This window comes from Sylvia atricapilla, chromosome 1, assembly GCF_009819655.1.
Source record: "Sylvia atricapilla isolate bSylAtr1 chromosome 1, bSylAtr1.pri, whole genome shotgun sequence".
NCBI classification, from domain to species: domain Eukaryota; kingdom Metazoa; phylum Chordata; class Aves; order Passeriformes; family Sylviidae; genus Sylvia; species Sylvia atricapilla.
The window spans coordinates 29,155,200-29,169,464 of NC_089140.1; the positions used below are offsets into that span (position 1 = coordinate 29,155,200).

General features: G+C 41.4%; 1 protein-coding gene across 1 annotated transcript in view; it reads right to left on the reverse strand.

The window, feature by feature from the left end:
• The window catches only part of MEOX2 (mesenchyme homeobox 2), a 53,115-nt gene extending 42,852 nt beyond the window's left edge, over positions 1 to 10,263 (reverse strand). The window contains exon 1 of the mRNA XM_066318205.1: positions 9,329 to 10,263. Coding sequence (XP_066174302.1) covers positions 9,329 to 9,839 — 511 coding nt within the window. The 5' untranslated portion in view covers positions 9,840 to 10,263. The remainder of the gene's footprint in view (positions 1 to 9,328) is intronic.
• Between the last annotated feature and the right edge of the window lie 4,002 nt (positions 10,264 to 14,265).

Sequence of the window (14,265 nt, forward strand, 5' to 3'; positions counted from 1 at the left end):
TTCAGTGTACCAAAGCCTCACAAAATACGTTGTCTTTTTAGTTTATCAACACATTTGACTTAAATTCTTTTTCCTTCACTAAACCAAACCTGTATCTTTGCAAATTTAGGAGACATCTAGTCACCGTTCCTACCATTCTTTTTACAGTAATAAGCACACTTTAGTAAGTAGTTTTTCCTTGTCTACATATCCTATGAAGCCTACAGTATCCTGGTATTCTCCACCAGATGACAGAAAATAAAAGGCTGGAAAAGCTATTGAAACCAGTGTGCCTGAGGAGACTCACTCACCCTGTCAAAACACCCCCTTCCAAAAAAACCCCCAGGCACAGTCAGGATTTGTTGTATACATCTAGAATATGCCCTTTTTTTGCTTGGCAGGTAGAAAAGCCCACAGCTCATTCAACTCTCTTCAGAGCTATAATGTCAGTCCACATATGTCCAACAGATTTTTTTAGTATCTATTTTTGGAAGGACCAAAGTGGAAAACAGTTTTTTCCGCTTGGTAAATTTAAGTGACTAATGCCCTCAATTCACCAAAATGTGTAAACACACACTTAAGTTCAGCAGTGTTCATATCAAAGTACTATGGCTACTTCAGCTGTGAAGTCCTGGCTCCACTCAATAGCTAGTTTTGACTTCAGCTTCCTGAGATTTCATTCATCTCCCAACATGCAAAATTAAATGCACACTACAATGGTCATAAGATCACAGTCTAAGAATTAAAACTTACAATAGTGGCAGAGGATACTGAAGTGCATCTAACACGGTTTATGTAAGGCAGCATTTGTCCAGACCTACTTGCTAAAAATAAGAAATAGCTATTAGAGATCTGAGAGAAAGAAGAGGGAGGAAGAACTTCTAAAAGCTTGCAGTAATCTGTTTCAGTTTTAGTTTTTCATATTCTATTTGATATAAAATAATGTTCAATCAACTAATTTTTCTTTAGTCCAAGAAGCAGCAAAGGAAAGGAAAACAGAAGGAGAGCAAGAAGGAGAGGAGAGGAGAGGAGAGGAGAGGAGAGGAGAGGAGAGGAGAGGAGAGGAGAGGAGAGGAGAGGAGAGAGGAGAGGAGAGGAGAGGAGAGGAGAGGAGAGGAGAGGAGAGGAGAGGAGAGGAGAGGAGAGGAGAGGAGAGGAGAGGACAGGACAGGACAGGACAGGACAGGACAGGACAGGACAGGACAGGACAGGACAGGAAGAATGAAAGAGAAAGAGTGAAAGAGCAAGAGCAAGAGTAAGAGAAAGAGAGAAAGAAAAAGAAAAAATAAAGAGGAAGAGAGGAGGAGAGGAAGAAGGAAAGGAAGAAGTGAAGAGAGAAAGGAAGTGAGAAAGAGACAGAGAGAAAGAGAGAAAGAGAGAAAGAGAGAAAGAAAGAAAGAAAGAGAGAAAGGGAGAGAGAAAGAAAGAAAGAAAGAAAGAAAGAAAGAAAGAAAGAAAGAAAGAAAGAAAGAAAGAAAGAAAGAAAGAAAGAAAGAAAGAAAGAAAGAAAGAAAGAAAGAAAGAAAGAAAGAAAGAAAGAAAGAAAGAAAGAAAGAAAGAAAGAAAGAAAGAAAGAAAGAAAGAAAGAAAGAAAGAAAGAAAGAAAGAAAGAAAGAAAGAAAGGAAGGAAGGAAGAAAGGAAGGAAGGAAGGAAGGAAGGAAGGAAACATCACTTGCCTTCCAGTTAGAGTTTCATAATCCATAATCCACTGGCTTTTATTGATTTAGTAAAACTATTCTCTTCTATCATAAATTAAAGATTTGACTCATTGCTTAGAGACTTGCTTCTTTGGTTTCATCAATTATTTTGTTTCATTTCTTAAAGAAAAACAAAAGAAAACGTAGAATCAAGTACAATATGACTTTATTTCACGTGGCCGTTAACTTCTAATGGATGTTTTTTGAGAGGTTTGTTCAGCACAGGTAATTTTCAATACTAAGTTTAGACTGCTTTTTTCCATCGCACTGAGTAAGAAGCTCCCGGGCTTTCAGAATGCACAGCATTCAGTGACTATATCCACCATTAAACAATAAAATATTCAGTAGCAAATTTCCAAATATTATTCCAGATTTCTCTTTTGGCATATAATCATATGTCTATTTATTAATATGTACAAATTCCAGTAAAGTGATCTATCCCCGAAACTATTTGCAAAAATTTACAATTCCATGTAGAAAATCAACTCACATTCTGAATAGGAGCTGCCATAGTATCTTTTGTAGGTCCAAAAACCCCACAACCTTTTCCATCTACAGTGACCATTACATCTTTAATATCACTGATGTTTTTTAACAAGTCGAATTTTGACAACCTAGGCAGCCTTTTTATAGTGTTTAATAGAAGACTTCAGAAGAAAATTTTCATGTATTACAGTGCATTGTCTACTACTATATTCCATTATTTTAATGTGGGTTTTTTCCACTTTGCATCATTCATTGAATGTTAGGATGCAATTATGCAACTCTGTAACTAGTGAAGTTACAGATATATGTATAAAATTTGCAGAGTAAAATGAATAACATCATTGTGATTTATACTATTGTCTATTAAAGATTATTTTAAATGGATATGGTTTAGGTAAACTTATCAAAGGACATGGACTTTGTAATATGTATTAAATAACAAGGACAACACATGCTAGAAAGCCAAGACCAATGGCATCAGTGGTTTTTTAAACAAGAATTCCTTTGCCGTATTTGACGCTGGAAGAATTCAAGACAGCGTATAACGAAAAACTTAAGCACTACCATGGTTAGCTGGTCTATGTCCTTCTCCCAAGCTAAGCTACATTTATAATAAGAACTCACCACTTAAAATCTGGCCCTAACAAAAATCAGTAGGAGTTTTGTCATCAGTATCTTCCCAGTGAAATTTCCCCTAGCATGTCTGTTTATAAACCATTTATTTCAATAACTTTCTTTTTACTGATTCAAATACTTAAAATATGAGACTAGACTGCGTGTATCCAGCACAATTCCATCAGGCTATTTTGAATTCAGGTTTTCATTAAACACAATAGAAAAGCATCTACATGCTCATGGAAGATCCTAGACACTCACCCCAGAAGTCAAATGACTTCTGGCTATGTATGCAGTCGCACAGCTCATGCTGCTAAAGAGGATACAACTGCCCTGCTGAGTAGCAGGAGGAAAGCTTTTTCTGCAGGGTCTTTTTCTGCTGTGCACCATCTTGCTCATACTCTGCTAACAGCAGTTCTAGAGAAACTGTGATGCAGATCTGTAAGTCTTTAAAGCCTACTAAAAATAAAAAGCATGAACGCACACACACGCACACAAAGCTTTCAGTTTCATAAAAGTTTACAGTACTTCCCAAATGGAAGGAAAGCACTGGTATGGCCATTATATAAGTTGGGCAAACAGTGATAAAAGGACAGGGCACAGGCTCAAGACAGATCATAGGACTGGGTTCAGTGCCCGGCTGTGCACTGATGTAATGAAGTAGCCTCAAGCACTGTTTATCAAAATTCTCTAGCACCACACTATTTCAGTTAGAAACCTTATTAGTGACATATGCAAGTATTTATATTTAAAAAATATGACTTTCCTTTTGCATCCTTTCAAGTTGCATTCTTATGTATATTAGAACAAGGACACAGGGTAGAATAGCAAAAAAAAGGATTGAATCCTATCCCACCATAACTACGTTTTACTGATGGGTTTAAACTTTGCTCAGTCTAGAAGATGAAACCAGATTTATTTTGCTTCCTTTCTGGAGACTTACAAAACTGCTTGGTAGAGTACATTTTGCTACTGAGAGAAACATGCTACGGCAACTATTCATACTGCCAAGTAACAGTGTCCTTGAAAGCAATAATCCAGTGAGCAATACTAGGGCATCAGCAGACAGAAGCAAAGATAATGTTACCTGCCCTTGAATATCAAGACAAAGAGCTCAATCCTACTTTTTAGGAATGCACACAGAGCGTATCAAGTCATTGCATCACTAAAGAACGAGTATTTCCACACAGCAAACGATATGCAGATTAACAGACTCAGTTAAAAAACATTTATTAAAAAATTGGCATGTCTAAAAATGGCAAAAAGACTCATAATATGATTACTTATATTACAAAATACTACAGAAGTCACACTAGATATGTTAAGGCAATTTTTATCCTAGGATGTTAAAACCAATGTAGTTAAAATTCAATGTGTATATAAAATGTTCAACTGGAAATTTTCAAACAATCAGGCTATCCAAACATTTTATCAATAAATATCTACAAGAATCATAAAGGGTGTTTTTTTCACTGCCTTGTAACAGAAGTTTAAAAATCCTAAAAGTCATCTACAGTTTTGATTTTTTGTGAAATTTTTAGTGAAATTTTATCCAGGAATTGCCAGAATGTTTAAATCTTTAATGCCGATGTAAAAGAATCAAGTTCTGATTGCTAAAAAACCTTGAGCACTACAGCGGTTTCACTAGAGTCAGTGGACCTTCTCACAAAAACATTTGTGATCCCGTAAAGGTCTGGATTGGCCCTCCAAAGTTTCTAAAAGGGTGGGTTGACAAGGAGGGGGAGAGGGAGAAGTGTAAATCCTACTGAATAATTTGTACAGACAGACAGAAATGCATAACTATAAGCCATATATAGTTCTTTTTTGCTTGTTTGTTTGTCAACACAAAGTTCTTCTTTGGCTAGGAGCAAAGAATTTTGAAAACGTATCAGCAAAATAGTCATTCAAAATTTTCGTCTTAGAAAAGTTCCTAATTATATTTCTTGAGAGAAAAAGTGAATTTCTTGCAAGTTTTCATCTTTTAAAACAATTCAGCAAGTTGCTCACTAGTAAGCCCATCATTTGATAACCAGTTAATCTTGAAAGTTTTCTCATAAAAGTGTGTGCATTATTCATCAGATTTTGAAATTGTTTTATTTATACACTCTACTGAGTTTTTGTTGGTTTTTTTATGTGTAAGCGATGCTTTTCTACGAGATACCAAACAAATTAACTCTTTTCAGAAAAACTATGCTTTATAATGTATTTTTTCTTGTTTCCGTTTACAACCACACTGAAAAGCACAGACATATTGATGAATCAGTTACACAGTGCTTTTTGACTACAAGCGTGCAGCTCATTTTTCTTACTGACATGTTTCAAAAACCAATCAGAAGTCCTCAAAACTCCTGATTTCACAGTATTTATTGTCATTTATCAAAATGACCTGCTTTTTAGACACCATTTCAAACAAGTACATATGATTTATGATATTTAGATGTGTTTAAAATAAATTCCCTGGAGATAAAACGTTTTACTGCTTGCATGTTGAAAATAGGTAAGTTATAAAATATTAAAACTGGGGCGGAAAAACGGGTTTTTTTAATGTGCTTTGTCAATGTACAAACCCCATCAGAACAGGTATGGAAACACTTGGCTGAACTGTTGAAACAGTGGATTCCTGAAATGCTTTTTCAGAAGCATTTCTAAATGCTACTATTGCAACTACAGTCAAAATATTAATAATTTTTATTACCTTCTAGCCTTTTCTTGGAAACCTGTGCCACACAGAAAGCATTTTCCCATGGCAAAATTTGGGTGGTTTTTTTTGGGTTTTTTTTTCCCCTTAAAGGCTTTTCATGCCTGAGGGCAAGTGTTTAATTACATTAGACTGTAACAGCAATGCAATTTCTTTATATATTCCTCTCCTGCAATTTAATGTTTGAATAGCTGCATTGCTTAGAAGAACTCCAACTGCACTCAGCCTCCCCCTGGTCTTCTCAGCACAGTACACGTTTTTTTCACCATAGCATTTTAGACTCCTTAAGGCTACCAGATTCACTCTTTTTTTCATATTTCTCAGTAAATCTAGATAGCACTTCCTATATAGGCATCAATATGCTTTTTTCCTGACTTAAGAAAATCTTAAGAAATCTTGGACCTAAGTAACATAACTTAGGAAATCACAGAAGTAACTTTGCATCATCTGAGAATCAAAACCTACTCTATAATAAACAGAAATAAAATGTCCCTGAAACTCAGAGGCAAGTAATGAGAAGGGGAGGCATTAAAAAAATCCAAAATATTCCATATAGAACAACTCATACCACAAAGCAACAGAGCACTCCAAGAATATGTTTTCTATACACTCAGCATGGTTTTCATCCGCACCTCATTAGCACACAGATAATTCTGACCATTAAGGCACTTTAAAATAAGCTATTTTATTTGTAACCGACCCTAAAATTTAGCATTTTCTCTCTACTCGTACAGCCTTGACATATGAAGCGCTGAGTTACAAAGGTGAGGATTCAGATGCCATTATTCGCTGCAAAACATTAACATACAAAGATTTGTATGCATCACTCCTCAGTTCACAGGCAACTTTACCGACCCACTTCTGGGCCTACGCAGGTTGAAAGGAATGTTCTGCAGATAATGAGAGAGCAACTACAAAACCTGGAGACACTGACAGCTCTAGCAAGCAGGGGTGGATGACTACGTAAGCAGTATTTCCCTGTCCTTTACAATGAGAACAGCTGAAAATTTCACCCTGTTCTGTAGCAGTCCTTTCATTATCTTCAAAGGGAACATGCCAAACTGCTTAAAACCGGGGTTAGGGCTAAAGAAGACTGTAAGTCAGTTTATATAACTATCATGAGAGCACATTTCACCTCGTTTTCTCAATCCCGAATGAAACTGCAACAGATTAGAGGACAATATTTCTATATCCTCCCATTCCCTTGCAATATGTGATTTCCAGGGAAAAATAACACAGTTTATCCTACTAAATTCTGCTTGCCCTCTGGATTTTTGTTTATAATTTTAAAACGTTGCACTCCCATCGTCACAACAAATAAATAAAATGGAGTGTTCCATTCTGGTAAATTTTCAGAGTAGTTATACGACTAAGAAACACTTACTTGTTTGGAAGATAAATGATACAAGGAATGATCATGTTTTACATTCTCTAAACTATCCACAAACTCAGCTTTATGATCTTAAACATACAGAAACAAAAGCTAAATAGTGCAAGAAAGGGGTAGCCTAAGGTTAATTCAGCTCTGAAATGCAGAACAGATTCAGTGCTCAAGAAAATGCTGAGCATTCTGTGGCTTTAAGTGATATGCTTAAGAAGAGGAAATATATGTGTAAATAAGCAAGAGCATTAATAATTGTCTCAGATTGCTGGCACTGAAACTTAAAGCAGTCTCTCTCTCTTCACCTCTTAGTTATTTACTATTAGGATTTTTTACAAATGTCTATTGAAGTAGTTCCAAGTATGATGAAGGCAAGGAAGAAATTCTTTCGAGCACAGTCATTTGTTTAAAAACAAGATTAATGAGAAATAAAGATGATGATTTTTAATCAAATGAGGGCAATTATGGATGACAAATATAGAAACACAGCAAATTAAAATAATTCTTTCTGCCATATATGAGAATGGTATTAAATATCTAGCACCAGAATTAAGGATTAATAAAGGGGTGGGGTTAAATATTCAGTCCAAATCGCAGGCTTCTCCTGAAGAAAAACCAAACATACAGCAGCTATCCAGTTACTGTCAAAAGACATCTATTTTCAGTATGAGAGATTCACAATTCTGTGAACGGTCATATTTTTTCTCTTAACAGAAGGGAGGAGGAAATAGTTACCTGCCTTGATCTCCAGAAAGTCTTAGAAAGTGAAGATTGAAGTACATTGCAAGATAAACGTAACCATGGCTAAAGGCTCAGACTCTTGTCCACTAATCCAGTGGAAGACCAGTCACTTCAGGGTAATATTTAGGACATTCTCCACTGGTGTTTTTTCGGTTTGCATTGCAGAATGAAATAAACAGAAAGTGATTCAGACACTTCCCGAACAGGAAAGAATTTCCTTTAGCTTTAAATAGACTGAGAAATACAATAAATCCTTGCATCAGCAGATACCTAGTTATTTTCTCAGTTATAACAGGCACTGTTCATACATCTCACAAAATCAGATAATTATTTTCTCATTGAAAGTAAAGAAGACAAAACAAAAGATTTTACCAGCAGTGTTTGAACTAAATACAGCTTTTAAACTCAAGAAGAGTTTTTAGCAACTATACCGGAAACATAAGACAAAATTCAGATAAATACGTTCTGAATTACTGTAACTGTAAGTGTTTGCTAATGTAATGGACAGTGAAGGAAATGATGGTATTCTTGAGGGTTATTTTTAAAAATCTTTTGTGCTGCTTACATTCCACCAAGCTTACAACATTTTGAGTGGAAGAGGTTATGGTTTCGGTTGTGAACTTCATATCTGGAAAAGCCTTTCACTTTCTCTTCCATGATAACATTAATTTGCTATGCCAGCTCTCGAGTTTTCAGTCTGTTGAGCCCTCTCTCTTTCAAGTGCCTCCTGCCTGTCTCACTGTATTTTTTGGTGACCCCCCCTGGTTCATATGTGCCCTAACGGGAGTCCCATCAGTTGTGTTGCCTTCGCCGAGTGGCTTTTGTCAGAGCAGAACTTTGACAAGACTTTGCTATTTTAGAAAGCAAGAGATAATGGCAAGTTTTTTGCACATTCATTGATGCCAAATCATCGCTCTGGAATGACTGCAGGTCTACACATTTTTATGCTCGCTTTTAAGTAAGAATTGCTGTGATTTTAAAAGTCAGACTGCTCTTTCCTCTATCCCCGCCACCAGCAAACTGAAGTGAAGCAGCTTTCTGAAACTCCCATTCACCCATTTGCTTCACAGAGTCCAAATTTTGCCCCTTCACACTGAGGATTTGATGCAGGCTCACTCAGATCCTACAGGGTAGCGAGGCATCAGCTCCTCTCCCGAATCCCCGCTTCCAAGGCAGAGCTTCCAAGCGTTGTGCAATCGCCTCGGAGCCGCAGTCAGCTCCACGGCGAAGGGGCGGAGGGGAAGGAGCGCGCTGGATTCTGAATTTTGAAGCAGAGGTGTCGTATCGGGCAGGGGGGAGGGGGGCCGCGGGACCAGATGCTGAAAACCCCATCAAAACTACAAACGTTTCTCTCCTTAGCTGTAGGAAACTCTCCCCCACCACCACCTTGATTTCATACTCTATCACGTGCTGAATTTTTTCTTTTTTATTTCTCCCTCCGTAGCCTTAATAAAGCTTGCGTTAGAGATGGAGATCCTCCAGCGCGCTGGAGGGAAGGAGCAACCCGGGAGCGGCAGCCCGGTGTCAGCCGGAGGCGAGAGCACGGCGGCGGCCGTGGCCGGGCCAGCCGAGCCGGGCCAAAGGTGCCGAGCTAAACGAGCCGGGCCAAAGGTGCCGAGCTAGACGAGCCCGGCCGAGCGGCGGCAGGTCCGCGGGGCCCGAGCGCGCCGCTTGCCCCGACACCCGCCGCCCGGGGATCCCGCCCCGCCGGGGAACGCGCGAGCCTTTACCTGAGCTGTCGCTTTTCCTTTTGCCGGACCTCTTCTCTGTTTCCACCGGGGACAGAGCCTGCCTGCCATAGTCCCCTGGCGCACACGCTGCCCCCGTGGGGGTGTTGGTGCCCAGGCTGGAAGAGTTCGAACACAGGACAGGGGGGCTGCTGCCCAGCTCCGGGGGTCCTCCTGAGTCAGGCTGAAGGCAGAGGCTGTGCCTGGCCGCGGCGGGAGGAGACGACATCTGAGGAATGTGCCAGTTCGTCTGCAAAGCCTGGTGCTGCTGTTGCTGGTGATGATGGTGATGGTGGTGGTGATGGTGATGGTGCCCCCTATGATGTTGGCTGGCAAACATGCCCTCCTCATTGGGGTATCCCGCTATTATGCAAGAAGAAGAAGAAGAAGACAGATCAGGGTAGGACATGTGGTCAGATCTTCCATGCAGGGCAAGAGAAGACTGGGAGAAAGGGTGCAAGCTCTGCGCAGTGGCATGGGGGCTGCGCAGGCAGCCAAAGAGTGTGTGATCCATGGCATGCAAGTCTCAGGTTCCAGGCAGGAGAGTTTAGGAAAGATCCAACTTCACCACCCTTTGTCAACTTTCACTGTAAACAGATCGGGGCTGGGATTTTTTTTTTTCCAAAACGGCACCGACAGACTCTGAAGCAAGCAGCTGAGCTCAAATAATCCAGGTCTTTAGCCCTAGTGGCCAGTCTCCGCTGCATAAACACTCGGACCTAGATGAGCCGTTCTCAGAGCTGCTCAGATGTCAAGAAGTGGGAGAGGTTGAAGCCAATAGAAGGTGGTCCCAGTGAACTGCTTGAAGGGGGAAACAGCTTCGAGAGGTTATAAATACAGTAGTGTGTAATGTGAGCTGGGGGCTGGCTCAGCAGCACAGCACTGACCACATGCGAACTCCCTCCAAAACGCCAGCGCCGTCCCCGCGCCGAGCCGCTCCGTCAGCGGGCGGCAGCGCTGCGCGCCCGCGCCCCGGGCGCCCGCGGCCTGCGGGGGGGCGGCTCCGCGGGGGCGCAGCCCGCTCGTCCCTGCCCCCGGGCGGGCCGCGCCTCCTGCCGCGGCTGCCCCGGAGCCCCCCCGCCCCGGGCGGATCGGCGGCGGTGCCCCCCAGCCGCACGGCCCCCGCAGGGCCATCGCCTCCCCGTCGGGGCTGCCGGGCCCCTGCGGGGCAGCGGGCGGGGGAGCGCAGTAAAGACGTGAGGCGGCCTGTGGGGGGTGACTCTGGGGCGGGGGGGCGACTCTGGGGCGGGGGCCGCCACCGCCCCGTTTCCCCGGGGGCTGAAGCGCTGTCGCCGACGCCTCACCTGCGCGCCCAGGTGCGAGGGCGCGGGCGGCGGCGTGCGGGGCTGCGCGGGCGGGGGCCGCCCGCCGCTCTCCCCGGGGCCGAGGGTCCCGGGGCGGGTCATCCTTCCCCTTCCCCCGCGCCCACCGCCCCGGCGCTCGCCACGGGCCGCGGCGCTGCCCCGGCCGCCCTCAAGAGCCTCCGCTGTGCCCCAGCATCGGCGGCTGGTCCTGCAACGAACCTGCCGGCGCCCACCGCGCCAGCAGCTCTGGCTGCAGACAGAGAAGTTTCCCTTATTGCCCTCTTGCCCCTTCAAAACAAGTCTCATAATGTTTATTTCTTGTATATTCATTTGCTTCGTTGCAAATGTCTTTAGTGGATTGGGGGGAGAACCTGGATAGTCTGGCCCTGTGTTTTGTTTTGGTGTTTGGTGTTTTTTTTCCTTTTAAAAATGATTTTTAAACATGCGGGTAGTGGAATTACAGTAGCCACTAAGGAGGCTCTTAACTGGGTTAAACCAGGTTAGCGCATGCAGTGATCAATGACCAAAGAGGCGCCCACCACTGCGCATAGGTTTTACTCTTCTCTTCCCGATCCGTGTACCTTGCTCCTCCTCCCCCCATTCCAAAATCTAACAAAACAAAAAAAAAAAAAAAAAAAAAAAAAAAAAAAAAAAAAAAAAAAAGGAAAACCATTTCTCTCAAGTCTAAATTCTCACGTCCATGTGCTAAAGATAAAATGAATTTCAATTGCTAGTGGAAAAAATCAGCAATTGTATGACTTTAGCAAGAGCTAGTTTCTTAAACGGAAATTGAGTCCTATTTTGTGGGAAATTAGTTTTGCAGACTTTCTTTAAAAAAAATCTAAAACTTTTGTTCAGCAGCTGCTCCGCTTTTCACTGCAGTTTCAGACTGAGCTGGAACCTGCAGCGGTCTTTCGACGGTAAGATTTCCCCCCTTTTCTGACATCTAACTGTTTTTAATAACTGTCTTTAGATTTAACTGTAACAACGCGGTCTTTACAAAGAGAGCGGCGTCCAAAGCAGAAGTTGCTGCCTCTGTGCACCGTTCAAAACTTGATATTTCTTCAGAATAAAGGAAATACACAGTTACAACACTGATGAAATATTTTGTGCTTTTCATTGTGTTTATCGTTTCAATATGTGTTCTAATATTAGAAGAGAGGAATACAAAGAAATCTCGATGGCTGAACCCCTCTTGAGTTTGGGAACACGCCGGGCTGCCAGCACAGGGGTGCTGCCGTCCCTCCCAAACAGGCGCTGCCATGAAGCAATAACTGCGAGACAGGGACAGGCGCGGAGCGTCGTGCCCGCGGCGGCCCGAGCGCTGCGGGCCCCAGGTGGGAGCGGGGGAGCGGCGGGGCGGCCCCTGCGCTCCGCTCCGCATCGCTCCGCTCCAACCTGCTGCTGTCCGCCCGCCCGGCCCGGCCACGGGGGCGACTCGCAGCCGGGGGGCCGCAGGGGCAGGAGTGCCAGCATCCCTCCTTCCAGGGCCGCCGCCACTGGAGCCCTCACACCGCCACGGCTGGGAAGGGGTCGGGGAAGTCCCGAAGCCAAGGCGGTGTAAAAATGCCTTTTCTTAATTCGAGAGGGATGGCCACGCAGGATTTCTCGCACATGACCAAAAAAAAAAAAAAAAAAAAAAAAAAAAAAAAAAAAACCAAAAAAACCAACCAAACAAAAAAAAAAAAATTAAGTGAAGCACAAGGAAGAGGATACAAGGGAGTGGGAGAAAGATAAGGTTTTCAGGAGAAATAAGAGACAAGCCAAAAAGGATTTTTTAGGAAGAGGTAGGAGAGGTTCCTAAAGGTGAAGAAGAAGAAGAATGCAATAGCAAAGCTATAATGGCACAGTTCCGTGTTTCTCACTAGCTTCTTACTGACTATTCAGGAATGTGCTTCCCTAGGCTTCTGAGTTCCCAAATAAGTTCACAAGTCCTACGTCAAATGTTCTTACTACTTCTTTAAAAATCAGTCTTAAGCACGCGTAAACTGGAAATGCAATTCACTGCAGAGCTTTATGCTTTCATTTTAAACTAAATACGGAGAATGCAAATATAGGCAACTAATGTTAAGGCAAATAAACAGCTTCAAACACTTTCTGAAATGATTCAGAAAGTTTCTGTACAGTTACCAAATACCTATGGTTATATGATAGCGTCCTTTGTAAAAAACCCAACTTTTTAGTTATAACTTCAGTGCAAATCTTCTCAGTAATAACAGAATAATTACTGGAAAAATTGTAAGCAGTTGCTACCTCTCAATATTAATGATTGAATTCTTGTTCGCATTGTACCTTTTCAGAATGTGTGTTTAACCTACATGTGGTACAAAAGCATAACTTAAATCAATGCCAGCAAGTTTGCCCAAAGCTTATAAACATCAAGTGAAAAAAATAGAATGTTTTAAATATGTGAAAACAGTAAACTGTTTAACTCATAAAAACATCTGGAGCCAACACAGTTTGGAACATCCTTTATATTTTCGTGTATGGGCTACTATTTGCATTCACTTTGTGTTTCTTGGTTTTGCTGGTGGGTCGCTTTTGGTTTTTTACCTTACCATTTATGGGGAAGGAGATAATGTAAAATAGACCTGAATGAACCAGTGTACAGTTCCTCCTCTTCAGGACTTTTTTATTCTTTCTGATTTTTTTTATCTTGGAGGCTGAAAGAACCACCTTCCTGAATACTTACCAGAATGTAAGTAGGATTCTTGTCAGTTCCTTCTAGTATGTGGTTTGCATATTTGCAATATTGTATATTACAGTAAAATCAGATAGATAACTCATACTTGGGGACCACCATTTGAGTGATATAAATTGTCATAACTTTGCTGAAGTCAGCAAAAAATGGCATTTTACACTATTTAAGAATGTTTTCCTTATTGTCAAAGGGAAAGCTTACAAATATGAATTCAGTTTCTTCCAGCCAAAGTTTTTATTGTACTCAAGAGCCTACCAAAGCAAGAGGACAGAGTTTTATTCTACTGTAATTATGATCAGTTCGTATTTTTCCATGGCAATTTGGTCAATGCAGGCAGGCATCATTTAACCTTCGAGTCAATCCAGATTCACAACAGATGTATATTTATTTTCAGCCTTTTCTTTTTTTTTCCCTAATTTTTGCCAGTTTAATTCCCACTGAAGCAATATAATTCGTTTCTCTTGGTACCTGTGCTGCAATATAAACCCACAGATACAGGCAGTAATAAAGCCTGGGGATTATGCATCATTTCAGAGATGCTTGAATGCCTTAACTGAAAATCCTAGCACAGAAAACGAATAATTGTTCACTGACTAGTCAAAAAATACTGAATCCCTTATTAGTTAAAATTGACAATAATCACATTTACCATTCAAAACATATGGTATACCAATATCTTTAGAGTATTTTGTCATAAAAACATTTTTTTCTGAGAAATTGCACTACCACTGTGTGTACCACATAATTTTAACATTGCATTTCTGTGGTGTACTTCTGTTTCACTCTACAGCGCTTACATGTGCCATGGTTTAACACTTATCAGACACAGTTTTTGCTTTAAATACAACTACTCGATCTGTAAAAAATTTTAAGCCTGAATTCATATTTTCAGCTACTTCTCCCAAATACATATGGCTTCTGTTCTTATTTTCATG